This window comes from Artibeus jamaicensis, unplaced genomic scaffold, assembly GCF_021234435.1.
Source record: "Artibeus jamaicensis isolate MK-2021 breed Jamaican fruit bat unplaced genomic scaffold, CSHL_Jam_final scaffold_369, whole genome shotgun sequence".
Lineage (NCBI taxonomy): Eukaryota > Metazoa > Chordata > Mammalia > Chiroptera > Phyllostomidae > Artibeus > Artibeus jamaicensis.
In genome coordinates, this window is record NW_026522042.1 from 10,435,946 (window position 1) to 10,455,534 (window position 19,589).

General features: G+C 39.0%; 1 protein-coding gene across 2 annotated transcripts in view; it reads right to left on the reverse strand.

The window, feature by feature from the left end:
- The window catches only part of WDR70 (WD repeat domain 70), a 235,032-nt gene that overhangs the window by 180,083 nt on the left and 35,360 nt on the right, over positions 1-19,589 (reverse strand). For both annotated transcript variants that reach the window (XM_053657359.1, XM_053657358.1), the window contains exons 6-7: positions 14,862-14,921; positions 9,108-9,241 (exon numbers count right to left, since the gene is read on the reverse strand). In XM_053657359.1, the coding sequence (XP_053513334.1) occupies positions 9,108-9,241; positions 14,862-14,921 (194 nt within the window). The remainder of the gene's footprint in view (positions 1-9,107; positions 9,242-14,861; positions 14,922-19,589) is intronic.

A 19,589-nucleotide genomic window follows, 5' to 3' on the forward strand; every position in this document is an offset into this window, starting at 1 on the left:
CGCTTTAACATTCATAAGTCAAACAGCAATTGCTTTAGTGCAAGAAACACCTGATGAAAAGCAGCAGATTCATCCAGTTGGAAAGGGTGAACGTTTGACACAAGCAACTGACACACTGTCAAAAATCACATCACATGGTAATAAAAACTGCAAAAGTTCTTCTCAAAAGTGAATGGAATCAATACACAACACTTGACATAACACTTATCACGTATGTGGCCATGGACATGGACCACAGCGTGGGGACTGCCTGTGGGAGTGGGGGAGGGCTTGGGGGAGGGGGAGGGGAGAGCAATGGGGACAACTATGCTAGCACAAACAAAATGTTTTTAAAAAGCAAAAATAATAAAAATTAAAATAAAACAATACTTACTGCATATGAAATTGTGTTGCTGTGACTGAACATTGGGTTGACTAAATTATCCCCAAAATTAAAGCAAATCAGCTGCCTTATAAATCTTCAAACTAATCATTAACTTGTTCATCTGTCAGCAAACCAAAAGATCAGAGACATATAATTTATTTTTACAATGAAGAAATTCTTTATACGTTGTACAATTGAATTTTTTTTTTTAATTTTTTCCTGTCAAATACAGGAAATCCTTGCTTTGTGTGGTTCTGATATGCATGAATTTCAGTTATATAAGTAATACCAGGCCCCAAGAATATAGTTAAAATGTAGCTACTGTAGCACATTAACTGAGTAACTGCCTAAAGCCCAAACTTTTCTGCTAACTCTCCAGTCCACAAGGTGCACCCTGATCGAAGAGCAATCACCGCTCCTTCCCAAGTCCGGCGCTGGCTGGGCCCTGGGAAGGCGTCATTCAGGTCACACAGAAACAGCAAAGCAAGTGGCCGTGCTGCCTCCTTGTCCCGCAGAGATAAGCCACGCGGCATTCTACCAAATGGGTAACTGAAAGAGGGCCCTTAGGCAACGCCAGAACTTTCAAGTGTGCACCAACAGCACTTCACTTCTGGCCATCTGTTCTTGAGAAACACTCAGTGGTACAAAGATAACCATTCATCATTCATTGGCAATAGTGAGAAAGTGGCCACAATGCTAAAGCCCATCCATGAGAGAACAGCTAATAAGTGTGCTGGTTCTTAAAGTGCGTCCTAAGAACAGGTCCACCGCGCTAACAAGGTACCCCTGTTCTAACGAGAACAGGACCTTGTCAGAAATGCAAGTTCTCACACCACACCACATGCACTGTTAAGTGCGTAGAAGGTAGAGAATCCTTCACTTTAGTACCTAAGTAACCAAAAAAGTAGTATTTTATGAAAAATGCTCCTCCATCTACATTTTCTCTTATATAGAGGACACATGCAAAGGAAGAGTTTGATCTCAAGGATTCTCACTCAAACCTACGTTTGTGAGAATCAGTGAGGAAATGTAGAGAAAAAAGAAAACACCAGCAGACGGGATCCAAGAAAAGGTGGCACTGATTTTCACTAAATGGGACAAAGGAAGACTCTGGAAACTAGAGATCAGCAAATCTAATACTGCTGCTGGGCAAAAGTTCAAAACAAGTTATTAGGCAGACTTCAAAATACCAAAAATGGAAGATGCATCCCAGCGGCTGGGCAACAACGAAAGAAAAGCACTTAAACTCTGATTTTCACGACGGCAGATCAAGAAAACATTTAACACCAGTCTTTTTAAGGTGCCCGGGGGAACAAGAACAAGGCCAAACACACCCAGCACCTTAAGTCCTTCAGAGCAACTCACCAGGGGCACCCAAACCCACGACATCCAGCCTCAGGCTCACTCCCGGACTCAGGACTTCTCCCTTCCCTGCTGCATGGCCATGGGGTCCCCGTGTGAGTGCTTGCTTGGCTGACACCCACTCGTTCACCGTAACACTGTCTCCGGGACACCGGCCAGACCGAACATCTGCTACTGCAGGTGAGGAGATGGCCTGCAAACAGCCTCCTGTGCTTTCATATTCTCAACACAGTCAACAAATTTCTGGGCAGATGACACAGGAAAAATGTAGATGGACGTGACAAAAAGTTATGGAAGAATTTAGCTTGGTTATAAGTATGAATGGATTCTCATATGGGTGAGTAACTTAATCAAAAAGTTGTTTAAAAGATCAGTGTCAAAACAAAGAAAGGCTTCTAATGGCATATCGAAGTGTGATTTTTGCCGCATTCGACAGTTATCAATTGAAGGAGAACTTATTCCATATTTATCAAATTTGCCATTAGCAAAAAACAAGGATTGATCGCTAATATGTTGGATGTCAGAATCAAAAAGTGGAAAAATGAGCTAAGAAAATAATGCCAACAAACTTGAACAAAAAATGTGAGCGCCTATATCACACCTTTTGTCTTATTTTAAAAATTAATGTAAACCAAGTTAATATTATAAAATACAGACAGGCACACAAAGATAAATCCTGAGAGACCATTTGTGGGCTATAAAGCCTAAAATACTTACTCTCAGAGCCTTTTCAGAAAAACTCTGCCAACTCCTGGTTTTGACCAGTAGTAGGTCTTTTCTCAAGACTACCTTTTCTCAAGAACATGTTCTATCTTTGAATTTGAGTATGAAAATCAAGGACAGTAAGTAAACACTCTGTATGTTAAATTTAAACTGGAACAGTGATACAGATTTACAATTCTGAAACTGCACTGCATGTATACTGGGGTTAAACAAATACATATATGGATAGGTGATGGGAGTCAGGTTTCTCACTGGTGGAAAGTTGAAGGTTCCAAGGAGGAAGAACAGGAGAGGCTAGAATGAAACAATGTGTCCTGGATTAGAGTCAGATACATGAGTATGAATGCCTATTCAGCTCACAATAGATGCAAAGCGATACAGAAGCAATTGCAGATACAGTGCACAGGCAGGTGCAGTCCGCTTGCACTTGCAATACTCTAGCACTACTGTCTGAGGCCTAAAAGGAGTGACGGCCCAAGAGCAAGAAGGCTATCGAGAACTTAGCTCTTGTTTTCTGATAACATTCTCCTAGGAAATACGACCGACTCTAGGACTGGGGCAGTAGAAAACCTAAGATGAGTCTAGAGCATCTTAAGAGTACCCAAAAAGTAAGGAAGCACAAATAAATAAATATATACATATATAATTTAAAAAGAGGAATGTCAAAGAAAGGAACATAAGAGCCAAACTGAAATACCTCCCAATGGTCAAACTGAAACAGTCTGAGACAAAATACCCATATTTGCTGTGCATAGAGTGCACTTTTGCCCCAAGGTTTTGAGGGAAAAATAAGGATGCACATTATACATGCGTAGTACCTGAAATACCTTGTATCTGTTCTTGCGTTTGGTAATTATTTGTTACATAAAATTTCTTGCACCATAATATGTTCAAAACCAAATGCTAAAACTCTTTTATAATACAAAAAAAGCAAGTATAAATATAAATAAATAAATAATAGAATTACAAAATAAAAACAAAGGATTTTTTTTGCTGAAAGTTTGGGTCAAAAATGTGGGTGCACATTATACATGGCAAAATACAGTAAGTAACACAGTATTGGCTTACAACCTAAGGAACAGAATAAACAGCCAGTAGTTGATACTGGTAAAAAACAAACTGATAGCTAGCTAGCTAGCTAAAGAGACAATTCTTCCTTACAAAAGAATTCCAAGTAGTTCATGTAAATACCACTTTGTCCAGGAAGCAAAGCTTATTTTTTCCAAGTGTGAGCAGCATTTATTAACAAGTGGGGAGGGGAGGACTAAGAATCTTCACGGCAGAGAAACCTGTGATATGTGACATGCAGGGCACTTCACCTCTGTCACATTCGGGCTCAAAACCCACAGCCCCAGTTTAACCATGAGAAAAACATCAGGAAAACAGTATCGAGGAAGCATTCTACAAAACTGCTGACTAAGACAACTCAGAAATGTCAAAGTCACGAGAAACTATCACGAAGACTAAATGGAATGTGGTACCTTGGAAGGAATGTTAGTTTTAAAAAGAGAAAAAGAAAAAGAAAGGGAAAAAAGTGGCACGGCTCGGTTGGTTGGGCTTTGTTCTGAAAAGCAGAAGGTCACCAGTGTCATTCCTGATCATACAGGTTCGGTCCCCAGTTGGGTCACTTACGAGAGGCGACCAACTGATGTCTCTGTCCCAGCACTACTTCCCTCTTCCCTCCCCCTCCCTTCCCCACACTTTACAAATAAATAAATAACATCCTTTTCAAAACAGTGAAACCCAAATTAAGTTTATTTAATAATAGTAATGTGTCAACACTGGGTTAACTGTCGCAAATACACTGTGATAACACAAGGTGTTGACAAACAAAAGAAGAAACTGTGTTAGGGGTATACCTGAATTCTGAACTATCACCGAAGCTTTCCGTAAATTAAGAACTATTCTGAAATTAAAAGTTGACTGCAATTTTGAAATGGAAATATCGATACGATCTTGCCATTTAAATACCCGTGCACGCCTACATACCATCTATACTTTCCTCCTCCGTCCACCGGGAAGGTCAAGAACTATAATACCCCAATGAGCATGTGTAACATCCAGATTTGGTCTCTAAATACCATTTCCACTTAAAAAAAAAAAGAAAAAACATGTCTCCAAGGGACACACTGACTCCAGGACTCAGAAAGGAATGTACCAGGAAGCCTCCACCATGTTATGCCAGAAAATAAGTGAAAGCTTTTAAAGACTAATGAGGCCACGTCGAAACTACCCAGCAATCAGGGACTCCCACCGGCCTAATCAGGGACAATTTGAACATCTAAAAGAATAATGACTGCAATTGACTGAAACACATGAAAAATTTTAAATCATAAATACTGATACTCAAAAAAGAAAAAGAAAAAAAGCCATCACCACTCAATAATAGTGCCTCATTTATCACCGCTAACCCCTATGCTGAAAATGGGTAATTAAAGGGAAATAACTAAGCATTCATTCTGCTTCTCCAGTATAAACTGTATTTTAGGATAACAAATCATATTAGTTAATGAGGGAAAATTCTTTTAGAAAAATGCCAGCAAACAAACACAGATGAAATAATAGAATTAGAAAACCGCCAACTTGCAACCCTCACTGAAATCATTGATTTAGGTACAAATAATCAACAGATACTAAACTTATTAAGTGAAGGGATGACAAGAATCTGGATATTTACTTTGTACCAAAGTATCTCCCCACAAAGTATCTTGCCTATCTCAAGTATATAATACCAACTACAATGGAGGAATCGGATGTCACCAACTTAATTCAAAAACCAACCTTAATTCCTAGTCACTACTGGTGGCAACAACTAGACAATGTGTGCCACCTGATGTGACAAAATGTGGACGATAATCGAGCCTTGGCATCTTCTACAGGCAATACCGAAGATAAAGAAACAGTTACATGATGCCCCAAGGAAGCAACTGGAAAGTCAGGGGGAAGAAGCTTATAGAGGACACTTGGACCTGTACGTTCAACAAAACGGAGAAGATACGGGAGGGAGGTGACACTGTTCTAGGGCAAAAGATATGTAAGAGAGGTACAAAATCGATGCAATGTACATTACTGAATTAGATCCATGCTTGACAAACCAGCATTAAAACACATTTTAAGGGCAAATCAGGATATTTAAACATGGAATGGTTATTGGAATCTTAAGGAATTCTACAGACTTTTGCTAGAGGCAATAAGGAAAGTATGTTTATATAGGAAAATGTCTGTATTCTTGTCTTTATTATTTTAAAAACTTTTTATTGAGTTTATTAGGTCAGCATTGGTTAATAAAATCACACAGGTTTCAAGGGCACGGTTCTACAATAATACACATCTGTGTGTTGAACTGTGTGTGTGCCACCCACAGTCGAGTCTCTCCCCGTCACCACTCATGCCCCCTTCCCCTCTTCTCCCTGCTCTGATAATCACCATGCTGCTGTGTCTATGAGCTTTGGGGGGGGGGGGGGGCTTTCCTTAATCTTTTCAACTATTTCACCTAGATCCTCAATTCCCCTCCCTTCTGACATCTGTCAGTTTGTTCTCTGTATCTATGAGTCAATTTCTATTTTCTTTGTTTATATATTTTGTTCATTAGATTCCACATATGAGTGAAATCAAACAGTACTTGTCTTTCTCTGACTGGCTTATTTCACTTAGCATAATGCTCTCCAGGACCATCGATGCTGTTGCAAAGGGTAAGAGTTCCTTTGCACTGCAAGGAACACAGGGATGCATATATTTTTTTCGAATCAGTGTTTCAGGTACCTTTAGATACATTCCCAGAAGTGGAATCACTGCATCATAGGAAGTTCCATTTTTAATTTTCTGAGGAAACTCCATACTGTTTTCTACAGTGGCTACACCAGTCTGCATTACCACCAACAGTATAAGGGTTCCCTTTCCTCCGCATCTTCTCTAGCACGTGTTGTTTGTCGATTTATTGATGGCGGCCATTCTGACAGTGTGAGAGGTATCTCATTGTGGTTTGGTTTTCATTTCTCTAATGATTAGTGACATTGAGCATCTTTTCATATATAATTATTGGCCATCTATATGTCCTCTTTGGAGAAGTATCTATTTAGGTCCTTTGCCCATTCTTTAATTGGATTGTTTGTTTTTTTTCAGTGTTGAGTTGTATAAGTTCTTTATAAATTTTGGATATTGACCCCTTAGGAGGTCTGTGATTGGCAAGTATGTTCTCCCGTTCAGGTGGGCTGTCCTTTCATTTTGCTGATGGTTTCCTTTACTGTGCAAAGAGCTTTTAGTTTGATTGTAGTCCCCTTTGTTTATTTATTTATTTACTTTTTGTTTCCCTTGCCTGAAAAGATATATCAGAAAAGAATATTGCTAGGAGAAATATCTAAGATTTTACTGCCTATGTTTTCCTTTAGGTTTTTTATGGCTTTGAGTCTTACATTTAAATCTTTAATCCATTTTGAGTTTATTCTTGGTATGGTGTAAGCTAGTGGTCTAGTTTCATTTTTTGCACATATCTATCCAATTATAAAAATGTCTTATTTTTGAAAAATGTAAACTGGAGTATTTCAAAGTAAAAGTTATGTCTGCCTTTACTTTTAAATACTTCATAAATTATAAAATGAGTGAAGCAAACACAGAAAAATGTTCATAATTATTACAGCAAGGTAGAGGGTGGATGGATGGCTGTTACACTATCCCTCTGTTTCTCTCTACGTTTGGAATTTTTCCCAGTAAAAAGTGGATTACAGATATAGACAGACACACTGATCGAAAAACCATTGTCATAAAAAGGGGTCACATTATTTGGCGTTTAGAGATGAACGTGGCAAAGTTAAACAGTTCTCACGATTTAAAAGAGTAACGTTCCCATAACGCTTACAGTGTCAGAGTCCACATCACTTCTACAAGAATCATCAGAATTCTTTTCTTCCCAGCTAATATTTGACAGCTCTTATATACAGGATGCAACAATTATGGGAGAAAAATAAGCTCACTCTTGGGCTTTTCTGCATTTTCGATTATGAAAGTGAAGGGAATGGCACAGCTCAGTAACAGGACCCTGGCTTGAGACTCATGAGATGTGGCCTATTCAGAGCGGACCATGTCTCCATCAGGGCTGACAGCAGGGGGCAGTCCTGAGCAAGTCAGAGGACAGGTGTAAAGGGGAAGGAGAGAGAGCACAGTCCCCAGGTGAATCAAGACACCACCACCTGGGGAAAGGGATTAACAGCGTAGTTTAAGTGCATTTTTAAAAGGTCAACATACTAACTAAAGATAACATGCTATTAATTTAAATCATGAAAGCTATTTTAAATCTAGACATCATTGGGGATACCAGTTTTTTTTTATTTTGTTTTTCTATTTGCAATTGATCATAGATCTGCTCTGTTATTTAGAGAATTCTCAAGTCTTTTGTAGAGCGCTTAAGACTTAATGACTTCAAAATTTACAAGGCAATATGATTTGTTAGAAAACTGACCAGAGCCACTTTAGTCAAAATGGTTATTTTGATAGATAAATGCAGCTGCCAGAGACACTTGAAGTCTCAGACCCAATTCTGATCTATAATACACAGACACTTATTATCTAAGCATTCATTAGCAAGTAAGCAAAAACAATTGATATGACCTGTTGTTCAGGCCTAAGAAAAATCTCAGCTCTCTAGCCATTGAGATGCTCCAACTGCCACTTTCATAAATAATGGAAGCAAACACCCAACGGTCTAGAGACAGTAACTTTCTCCATACAGTTGACGGACTCTGGAGTTAACATCTTTTGATGAACTCTGGAGTTAACAGGTGGATATTAAGTTGAACAAAAACATCATCATGCCCTGGCTGGTGTTGCTCAGTAGATTGAGTGCCAGCCCAAAAACCAAAGGGTCACCGGTTTGATTCCCAGTCAGGACACATGCCTAGGTTGCGGGCCAGGTCCCCAGTAGGGGGCATGTGAGAGGCAGCCACACGTTCATGTTTTTCTCTCTCTCTTTCTCCCTCCCTTCCTCTCTCTCTAAAAACAAATAAATAAAATCTTTAAAAAAAAACCACCATCCTTAACAGTTCAGATTAAAAAGCAAAACTAGATTCTTATACCCCACTCATGCAAGAGTAGAAAAGTGGGTTTAAGTAATTTCAGCTAACTCATTTATCTTATTGAGGACATCTCTAAATGTCTTCAATAAGAGCTCATTTCCAACATACACTATGCAAGTTAACTGGACTCCAGTGTGACCAACAAAAATCTATTTTTTGTATCCAATATGCTAAAAGATCAAATATGGTCAAAAGTAGGAATAAGAGATGGCTTGTGAAAGCACGAGGCTAAGCCTTTTCCGGTACGATGCTCGCTGACCACACCCACACAACCCAGCACTGACAAGCACCTGGGTGTCGCCTAACATACGTCGTACACACACATAAGATTACCCAGCAGTCACGGGATGTTTCAAACTAAATTAGACAAGGTAACGATTTCTAAATGGAAGTGCATTTCTAAAAACAACAAAAGACAGAAAATGTCTTCCAACATAGGTTGATGACACTAACCGAAAAAAATTAAGATGCATTTTACTTCCATTTGAATAATAAAGGTCTGTGTTTGGGTTCAAACTATTACAGATGGAATTCAAATGACAAGAGCACTCTGCCTTCAAGGTGAAGGTATTAAGTTGAATGACACATACCATTCACAGGGTTGAAGGGACCGAAAGGCCTTAAAAGAAGCGTCCATTCCAGCAAAATCCCAAAACTTAACATCGTAGTCATATCCTCCAGTCACCAAGCGGGCACCTGAGGGATCCAGACCCAAAGCAGAAACCTGGTTAAGAAAAATAAAACATCATTGGAGAAAAGCTACTTAAAGTTTATTATGACCCTCAATTCCTTCCTCTCTCCCATCTCCTATCTCAAAGGCATTGGAAGCGCAGAGCAACGACTGTCCTGCTTCTGGAAAGTGAGAGTGGACAGCACCTTCTTCACTGTTTGATTTTGGCAGCATGAGTATAATTTCTTGTCAAATAATAAAAAAAATAGTTTAATTTCTCTAATGACTAGCTTTGTCTCAGCTTATCTACCATGTACCCAGAATAGCTTTCATTGCAATTCCATATGATAGACTAAGCTGCTTTAGAATATAAGTAGAAATCTTACAAACAATTCAGCTCTCTCCTTAAACAATTTTGAGGAAAACTTTCAAGGTAGTTCACCAAACAACTTTAGTTTGTCCAACTAAAGGACAAACACATGAACCTAAAATTATCAAAATAAGTAATGCCAATGAGCACTTCAAGAAATCTACTTAACAAAGTTGGACAAATAAGAAATCATCTTGTGCATATGGCAAAATAACTCAGCATCGTCACATTAAATAATTATTTTTATGAAATTTACCTAACAGTAATGACAGCTCATAAAATGTTTAATGAATTAATTTTGCTCTCATATTTGAACCTTTTTATTTTGTATCTTATTACAATTTATCATTTTAAAAAGAATTCACTATTCTTTTTAAAATGAACTAACTACTCATCAGTTTCTACCCCTACGTTATTAAAATAAAGCCCAGAACTTAAATCCCACCCCCAAATAGCATTTATATTGGTTCTGTAAAATATTTGCTTTCCCTGTGAACTTTCCTCAGTCCAATCCACATATGCTGTCCAGTAAGACACTGCCCTTGAGCGACACTGAACATTTTGTCAAAGCAGGAAGTCTTTTGTCAAAAGGGTCTGTGGCCCTCTCAGGAGGAAAGAGCTGCAGTAGGAATATTTAATGTGCTCGCCATATTTGTGAGAGACAGTGAAAGGATCGAAGTTTTAAATCAAGGAAGCTACTCTACATCAGTTCTAATGAATTCACTTGAAATATAATTAAATGCAACAGAATTGCTGTAATTTACACCAGATACTGACAAAATAATGGCTACTCATCAACTGCTACTGCAAACACTGATTTCAGAATACGGCTGGCCTTTGAACAACAGTTTTGAAATATGTGGATCCACTTACACACAGATTTTTTTCCATCTTGTAAACTGACAACATAAACTTACAGTATCAATAAATACAGTACAGTACTGAAAATGTGTTTTCTCTTCCTTATAATTTTCTTAATGACATTTTCTTTTGTCTGGCTTACTTCACTGTAATATAGTATATAATACATATAACATACAAACATGTGTTCATTGACTATGTATGTTAACTGTAAGGCTTCCAGTCAACAGTAGGCTATTAGTAGTTAAGTTTTGGGGGAGTCAAAAGTTATACATGTGCCCTGACCGGTGTGGCTCAGTCGCCTGGGCATCATCCCACAAAGCAAAAGGCTGCTGGCTCGATTCCCAGGCAGGGCCCATGCCCAGTCTACAGGTTCGGTCCCTGGACAGGACACATTAGAGAAGAAACCAATACATGTTTCTCTCTCACACTGATGTTTCTCTCCCAGTCTTTCTCCTTCCCTTCCCCTCTCCCTAAAATCTTTTTTTTTTTAAGTTATACACGAGCCCTGGCTGGTGTGGCTCAGTGGACTGAGCACCGGCCAGCAAACCAAAGGGTTGCCAGTTCAATTCCCAGTCAGGACACAGGCCTGGGTTGTGAGACAGGTCCCCAGTAGGGGGCACACGAGAGACAACCACATGTTGATATTTCTCTCCCTCTCTTTCTTCCTCCCTCCCCCTCTGTGTAAAAATAAATAAATAAAATTTTTTTAAAGTTATACACAAATTTTGACTGTGTAGGGTCAGTACCCTAATCCCATATTGTTCAAGGGTAAATTGTATAAGGAAATTATACATAAATTAATTAATAACTTGTTTAAACTAGCTATGTACTCTAAATATGTTAAAGAAAGCATACATGTGAGAACTAAGTCACTTCTTATGCCTGAACAATATGTCTTGAAACTTAAAACAATCAAGATAAAAATAAAGTCGCTTTAAAGTCTAAGAAGTGACTTCTGCTCCCACCAACTACAGACTTACCCGCCTCCAGCCCACTCTAGCCTTCCCTCGCGTTAACGGAAGAGGCGCCCCTCCAACGTTCGCCTCAACACAACGCAATGTGAAACTGCAAATCCACTTGTGGTTTGTCGACCCACGCCCGTCCTCCCTCGGGGTAAGTCCCAGTCCATCTCTCTGACCACCGTGGGAGCCACACGGGTAGAGGCCTGGAGTCGGGGTAGGAAGAGTGATGACCGGCTGCAGGCCTCCTCACTGCACCCTCCCGGGGAGGAGGGGAGGCTCACTTGGAGCCTGCTGTGTCGTCCGAGTTCAGTGTGAACTGGGAAGAACACACAAAACGGGAAACCTGGGTAGAAGCTGCTCTTCACCTAAAAAATGTTCTCTTTGTCTAAGATGTGAATTCTTTGGTTGAGAAACAGAATTACCATTATGTTGTTATGTTAATGAAAAGACAAGTGGATGTGATTCATGATGTAGAACCAATGTAGAAACTAAAACCCATGCAAGTTGGGAGTGGGTTCCTTGGGAAGAACTGTTTCTGCTGGACCAGGTTTGCTGGGAGCTACGTTGTGTAAAGGAACAAGGCTACGACCCACTGCAGAGCCAATACTTGTTAGGTGAAGAGGGGAATACCATACAATTTACACCTGGAGCAGCAGGAAACAGCAGCACTTTAATGTATGTAAGTCTAGCATCCAATACGTTCGTTATAGATGCTATTTTGGCCCATAATATTGAGCGTATGCTAATACACTCAGATAAACATTCGTAAACAATAATAGTCTGTTGACTTTCTTAAAGATAATTTTCCAGTGTTGATATACTGTTCATATTTATCTAGAAAAATGAAAGTGAAAAAGTAATGTTTGAAACTATAACAGTATCTAACAATTCCTATTTCATTTAATAAACAAAAAATCAGTAACATCGAACCACACTATATTATCTCGCTCACTTGGAAATGTTCGGTTGACTATCACATAGTAAAACGGAGTTGATCACAGCAGTACATTCACCAAATAGATATATTTCTTCAATGTCAAGGAGGGAGAGAGAGAGCAGAGCTGCTGTAGATCAAGAGACATGTAAGAAACAGCGATGACTCTACTAAGAGAAAGTCAGGCATCGTTTGGATACTGATTTGCACACACTAACTGTAAAAACGGGTATGGGACAGTTGAAGAAACTTGAACACTAGTGGGATTAGGTGATATTAAATAACTATCGTAAAAAGTTAGATGTAATAAAGGTGTTCTGATCATGAGAAAGAAGGGAGAGAAGAAGGAGGAGGAGAGACAGACTCACCTCCTCTCCGAGACTCGCACTGAAACGTTTAGGGATAAAATCCCATGAAGTCTGGAATGCACTTTTCTAGGCTCCCACAAGGTAAATTACAGAGGTGCAGGCTGGGGAGGTTCGGTAGAAAGGAAACAAGACTGACCTTACACACTTAGTTGGTAGGGCTCAGAGACAAGTAATAGGGGCCTGTTTCAGTGTTCTCCAGACTGTGAGTGTGTAAGTATTTTTACAATTACTAGTGAGGGAAAAAACACTGACAAGAGAGTCGCTTTCCCAACAACTGATATATTTCCAAGAAACTGAAATGCATGCAGGGAGAAGGCACAACTACAAAAAGAAAGTAGTTAACCTAACAGTACAATTAGAAGCACTAATCGATTTTGAATGTGTAAAATAACTTGTATTATTTTTAAATATTTCTTTAAAATAGAAAATTTGCCCTGGGCAGTATAGCTCAGTTGGTTGGAGCATTGTCCCATGGACCAAAGAGTCAGGGGTTTTTTATATTTTATTTTGTTTTGTTTTGTTATCCTCCTCCAAGGATACTTCTTTCATTGTCTTTAGAGAGGGAGGAAGGGAAAGAGAGAGACACTGATGTGACAGAGAAGCATTAACCGGTCACCTCCCATACACACCCAGACTGAGGACTGTACATACCAGAGATCAAACCCACAACCTGGGCATGTACCCCAGCTGGAAATTGAACCCACAGCCTTTTGGCTGTGGGACAACACTCCAACCTACTGAGCCACACCAGCCAGGGCCAAAGAATCACAAGTTTGATTCCTGGTCAATTCCTGGTTGATCCCCGGTCCATTACCAGTGGAAAAGGCAACCAGTCAATGTTTCTCTCACACACTGATGTCTCTCACTTTCTCTCTCTGTCTCTCTCCTCACTCCCACCCTTCCTCTCTCTCTAAAAGCAATGAAAAAATGTCCTCAGGTGAGGATAAAACAAAAAATTAAAAGATAAAGTTTGATTTGAAAAATATAAATATTTAAATAAAACATATGAAACACATGAACAATCTCTCAGTTGTAAAAACTGAACTAAAAGGAAATTAGTCCCTTTCTGTTCTATCAGTCTACAATTATTGGCCTTATCCCTAAAAACATGAGTATCGGTAAAATATTATCACAACTTCAGAATAAAAACATCAGAAGTCTGCTTTAATAAAATATAATACCCACAATTACATGGAAATAATTTCTTCAGGCAATAGTTCTCAGACACTTTGGTTTCAAGTCACGTTACCCTCAAGGCCACTGAAGACTCCAAACAGCATTTGTTTATGTGAGTTATATGTATCAACATTTATCATAGTAGAAATTAAAAATAAAGCATTTAAAAATAGTCATTTAAAACAACATTTTAAATAAATATTTTTGTGAAAATCATATTTTCAAAAGCAAAACATTTAGGCATAATGTTATTGTTAACACCTTTGTCTATTAGAATTCTATTACTTGTGTCATTTCTGGGTCTATTTCTATTGGTTGATGTTTTCACACTCATTATGGAACATATTTTCCTACTTCTTTACATGTCAGACAACTAGAAAAAGGTAGCTTAACTGTAAAGAGAAGGCAAGACAGTTTTATTCTTTCATTTATTCATAAGCACATTTCATACATTCAACTACCACTTTTTAATGGTTTAGCAATAAGATACAACAATTTCATCTTGTATCTCAAAAAATTGTTCTTAATCTTTAAGTAAAATAAATATAAATATAAAATCTATACATCTAAGTAATGTAATCTAAGAGCGATACAGTGACTATTTTATGTTAAGTTCTTATCTCAACATTCATCTAGAAAATTAACTCAAGCCTTTTACTAATATAGAAATACAGCAAAGAATAATGAGAAATTTTCCCACACCATAAAAAAGCAAGCTATACTTGCATTTGACTTCCTTTCATTTGTAATGTTCTTATAGCAAAGAAAATGAGGTTTTAAAGCCAACAATAACAATGACAATACTAATTGTTCCCATTTTAAAGGAAACCCAATGGCTGGCTGTTTTGGCTGAATGGAAAAATAATCTTTCCCTAATGTCTATAGCATTCGTGTTATCAGTTGATTGTGTAATTAGCCTTAACACAAATGTTAGCTTATCCGCCCACTTCTCCAGCAGAGCCCTGTCACTGAGAGGAGAGAACCGCACTTTGACACTCACTGTTTTAGTGCCGTGCTTCAGTGTGATCTCGTGAGAGTCCGGGATCCTTCGGACAGGATTCTGAAAAAGGAAATTCCATGACACTGGTCAGTAATACAACATACTGGGGGGAAGCACATACCACATTCACGGGAAAGATAATTTTTAAAAACTGCATCACTGACGCACTTTTTACACAAAGCTTTAAAAATCAGGAAATTAAAAATGTGAGGATATCTTATTTCTGCCAGTCTAGATAGATTACAATTGGTCATTGTGAGCTGGGAATGAATTTATCTTCAATCTCTAATAAGATAAACCTAAAAATTTCTCTCAAGTGTGGAAAACCAGAAGGCCTTCTCAGTACCCCAAATATTTAAAGTCCTCTTTTCACTGGTACTCAGGCATATCTTAAAGTACTTTTGTACTTACTTTACAATAGAAAACAAAATCTGCACAGGGTCTATATTACCTATCTTAAGCCATAAAACTTTAAAGACAAAAACAGTCTGCTGTTCAAATACGGTATAAATAAGGACCTGAGCCACTGCTCCATTGATTCACTAAACATTTATTAAAGGGAGATGCCAGATGCTAAGTAGAAGTAGACAGAGCCTCCACGCATCACCCCGCTTCCCGAGAAGGATGCGGTCTGAGGGGAGCTATCGACGATTCTGACCCAGCATAACAACTGCTGTGGCGCACAGGGGTGCGGACGGAATGACTGAGAGATGAAAGATGGATGGCAAAAAGCATCTGAATAAAAAGTTTTGGTTAGTCAAGTCTCCATTATCCAAGAGCAGGGTAATCACATTAAAATTCTACGACCATTAAGAATTCTTCCTAGTACTGTCTTGTAACCTCCCTAAGTAAATATGTGCAATCTAACAGACTTCGGTCCCTATCCCCATTCTGTAGGACCTCTGATGAATCAAATCAATCACCAGTTCTTCCTAATGTATCTTAAATTTCCCCCTACTATGGTTCTTTCTCCTGAGCATGTAACAATTACAGTGCTTCTCATATTGAGCGCACACGCACTCACACACGCACCACAGTTACTGCTGAACCATCGTCTTCCTTTGCAAGTGTCTGCCCTACAGCTTTCGCTCAGGGTCTCTGCTTTCTTTCACCCTTCTACCTCTACACTGTAGCACTTTGTCATTTAATTCCTAAGGCCAAGCACAGTTCCTGGCACTTAAAGGGACTCAAAGTACCTATTTCTCAAATGAATAAACAAGTCACTATAAATGCCCCTGGACACTTCAGAACTTAACCCCCACACCCGACCTTTCAACAGCATGAGATGACTACTAAACTCTTCCCTCCATCTTGGGAGGAGACAGGTCTTTAAACGCAGCTCTGCGTCTCCTGAACCCTACCACAATCTCAGGAGAGTAAAGACTCGGTATCCTCGTTCAGAACCTGAGGATAATGGCACCTACTCCTAACTCAGAGTTGGGCGCGAAGTCGGTGCTCAATGAATGAGAGCCACCGTTTATTCTAAAGCTCACCTCCTACCTCTCTGGTCACATCCTCTTAGTCCACGCCCAGGCTGCTCTTCCCCTTTACCTGGTTAACTCCTACTCATCCTCCCAGACTCAGTTCAGACGTGGTCTGCTCCACTTCTCACCACTTCCACCTCTGACGACCTCTCCTTGTCTCTAACGCAGAACCTACCACAACACCTTGTCATTTCTGACCTGTCTCCCTGCCCACCACTCCCCCATCAAGCCACAAAATGGACAGTTCTCAAAGACTGGGTATCTGGCTGTCATTGCTGGATCTCTAGTCCACAAACATTTTGGGTGTGGCAGACGCAACCAAAGGTTTTCAGAATGAATGAATGGCCCACAGTCTACTTTATATTGTAGATCACGTTAGACTGTAATTTTTAATTTGCCTTCAAATGTGAGTGTTTACGTCCATACAGAAGGGCAGGTGCTACCCATCAGGTGAGCCTGCTGAGTGAGAGTCGGGGGATAATGAAGATTTCCAAAAAGTGAAAACCTCTGAAGACCAAATGGTCCTACCCCAGACGAAAAGTACACTTAACAGTGCAAGGACAGGGAAGTAAAGGCAGTTTTGTTTTAGACTGTTTGCGTCTCGGAGGTTACTGAAGTCCACTGCCTCCCCAGATCAGTGAAGAAGGCAATCGGGAACCAAGAGACACCGAACCAAACCCCTTCCCGCACAGTGACCCGAGGAAGCTCGGGAGAACCTGCAGTGCATTCCAGACCAGGAGGTTATGGTCTGGTTTGCTGCGGTTTACTAGTTCAGGGATCCCAATAGTCCAATACAAATTCCAAAGTAACTTAAAAGGTGGACAGGGGGATTCTGGACTACCCCTCTGCTAAATTATTTAAGTCACTACTCCATTCGCAATAGACAATGTTTGTAAGCAGTAAAATCTCATGCATAAGTTCTAAGTATTCTTGCAAGAAACAGGAGAACAGTTCAAATGTTTAACTCAGAGAAGAATCTATTATAGTCTGTGTTTCATTTCATAATTAATTACTTCTTCATCAGTCAGGAAACAGAAACTGTCACCAAAAGGAGCGATGAACACTATTTCACTGAGTTCAATGCAGAATGTGCCTGTATACAGACAATTTTCTGACATTTAAAGGAAAAACTTAAAGAACACAGAACTCAGTGTTTACATTAGAAGTAAAATAAATGTTTAAATAAATGTTGTTTACATTTAAAATCAAAGTTTTACTGGGAATCATGTAGGGCATAACTCATAAAAAGCACACATAATTGGCACAATTAAATCATCCAAACCGGCAGCAATCCATCTCTTGGTAGCCCTATCGCTTGATGGCGACTGTTCTTTTTCCAGAACTCTTACTAATGACTCTTTGAAATATGACTTGGGGCAAAATTTGCTATAACAGTGAAATATTTTCAAGGTTTTCCTGCCAGGGGACATCATAAACTACAAGACTTCACTGAAGTCATTTATTACCAGAATTCATAACAAGAGTTACAGGCACAATTGAAGAGGAGAAAAGATACCAGTTTTTGTTTGGTTTGGTTTTCGGTGCCAAGCGAAGGAGGATTTCCCAGGCTCTTTGGTTTACTCCCAGGAACAGCAGCGATTGCAGACATATCTGAACAACATGGGCAGTCCCATCAACATACATCCTTACAGTGTTTTCAAAGGACTTGCAGTCAGAAATAACCTTTCTGGGGTATAGTTGTCATTAGTTTAAAAAGCAATGTATGGGGGGGAGATGGAAACAACAATACTTGAACAACAATAAAAAAGTGAAAAAAAAGCAATTTAATTTTGTATATATGGTATGTATTTTTTACTGCACACCATATATAATTGGAACTATAACCCATAATGAAAAGCCTACCTAGTAACACAGATCTGCCACAAAGTAGCTGGGAATTACAGGGAACAGGGACCGCCAGCCAGGAGCTAGAAAATGAGAGCCACTTTCTCCCAGAAACTATTTTGGAAATGGTTTCCAACGCAACCAGAAGCACAGTCTATTCTTGTGTAACTCTGGAGATCCAATGAGGTTGACTTGACGTTAATTCACTTATTCATTCACTCACTAATCATACATTCACTTAACAAACACTAAGTATTTAATTTCACACCACATACCAGGAACTACAGTTAAAGATAAAATGACCAACAACAAAGGCTGTTCACAGAAACCTGTCAGTCCACTAAACCAACATAGACAGGGAGCCAAATAGGCAAACTGGAGTGTTCCAGATGCTGCGAGAAGAACACACAGTTCAATGTCCACTTCCATTCCGCCTGGGGAAGCATGGTGTGATAACAAAAGGCTTCGTAACAAACGTTTGAGATGTCTTTGGAAAAATAAAGGTTCTCTGGATGAATGTGGAAGACATCTAGAAGAGAATAAGATAAACCTTGACACTTTCTGAACTGCAAATATTTTTGCATGGCTACAGTTTAAATTACTGGCCAGGAAAAAGGGAAAGGGTGTATGTGTTGGATGTATATGTAGGTGTACAATGTATATAGGTATATGTATAATATATAACATGTATACGTATATTATTCATTTAGATATGGGGCAAAAGTAGGTTTACAGTTGTTCATATGAAAAATAATCCAATAATTAATGAACATTATAAGAATAAACTGTTTTGTGTACTCGCAGCTCTAAACTTACTTATGCCCCATCCTGTGTGTATATATAGATATAGATTCAGAGAGTGAGTTAGAAGCCAGATTGTCTACAACGCCAAGAATCTAAAATTTAAGTTGTGAGCCATGTGATTTGGTAAGACGTGAGTTTTCAAAAAATCGGCAAGGTGCTCGTGCATCAAAGACACAATCAACACAGTGAAAAGGCGACCTACAGAACAGGAGAATATGTCCAAATCCTGCATCATTAGTTGATAACATCTAGAACTACTACAACTCAACAGCAAAAAACTAAAGAACCCAATTCAAAAACTCAGAAAGGACTTGACTAGATATTTCTCCAAAGATATAATACAGATGGCCAACAAGTATATGAAAAGACAATGAACATCACTAATCATTGGGGAAATAAATGCAAATATAAACCACAGTGAGATACCACATCACACCCAATAAGGATGGCTATTATTTTTTAAAAGAAAGAATAGAGTAGAAAGAATAAATGTTGGCAATGATGTACAGAAAATGGAATCCTTACACACTGCTGGAAAGAAACGGTACAGCTGCTATGGAAAACAGTATGGTGGTTCCTAAAAAAAATTAAAAAT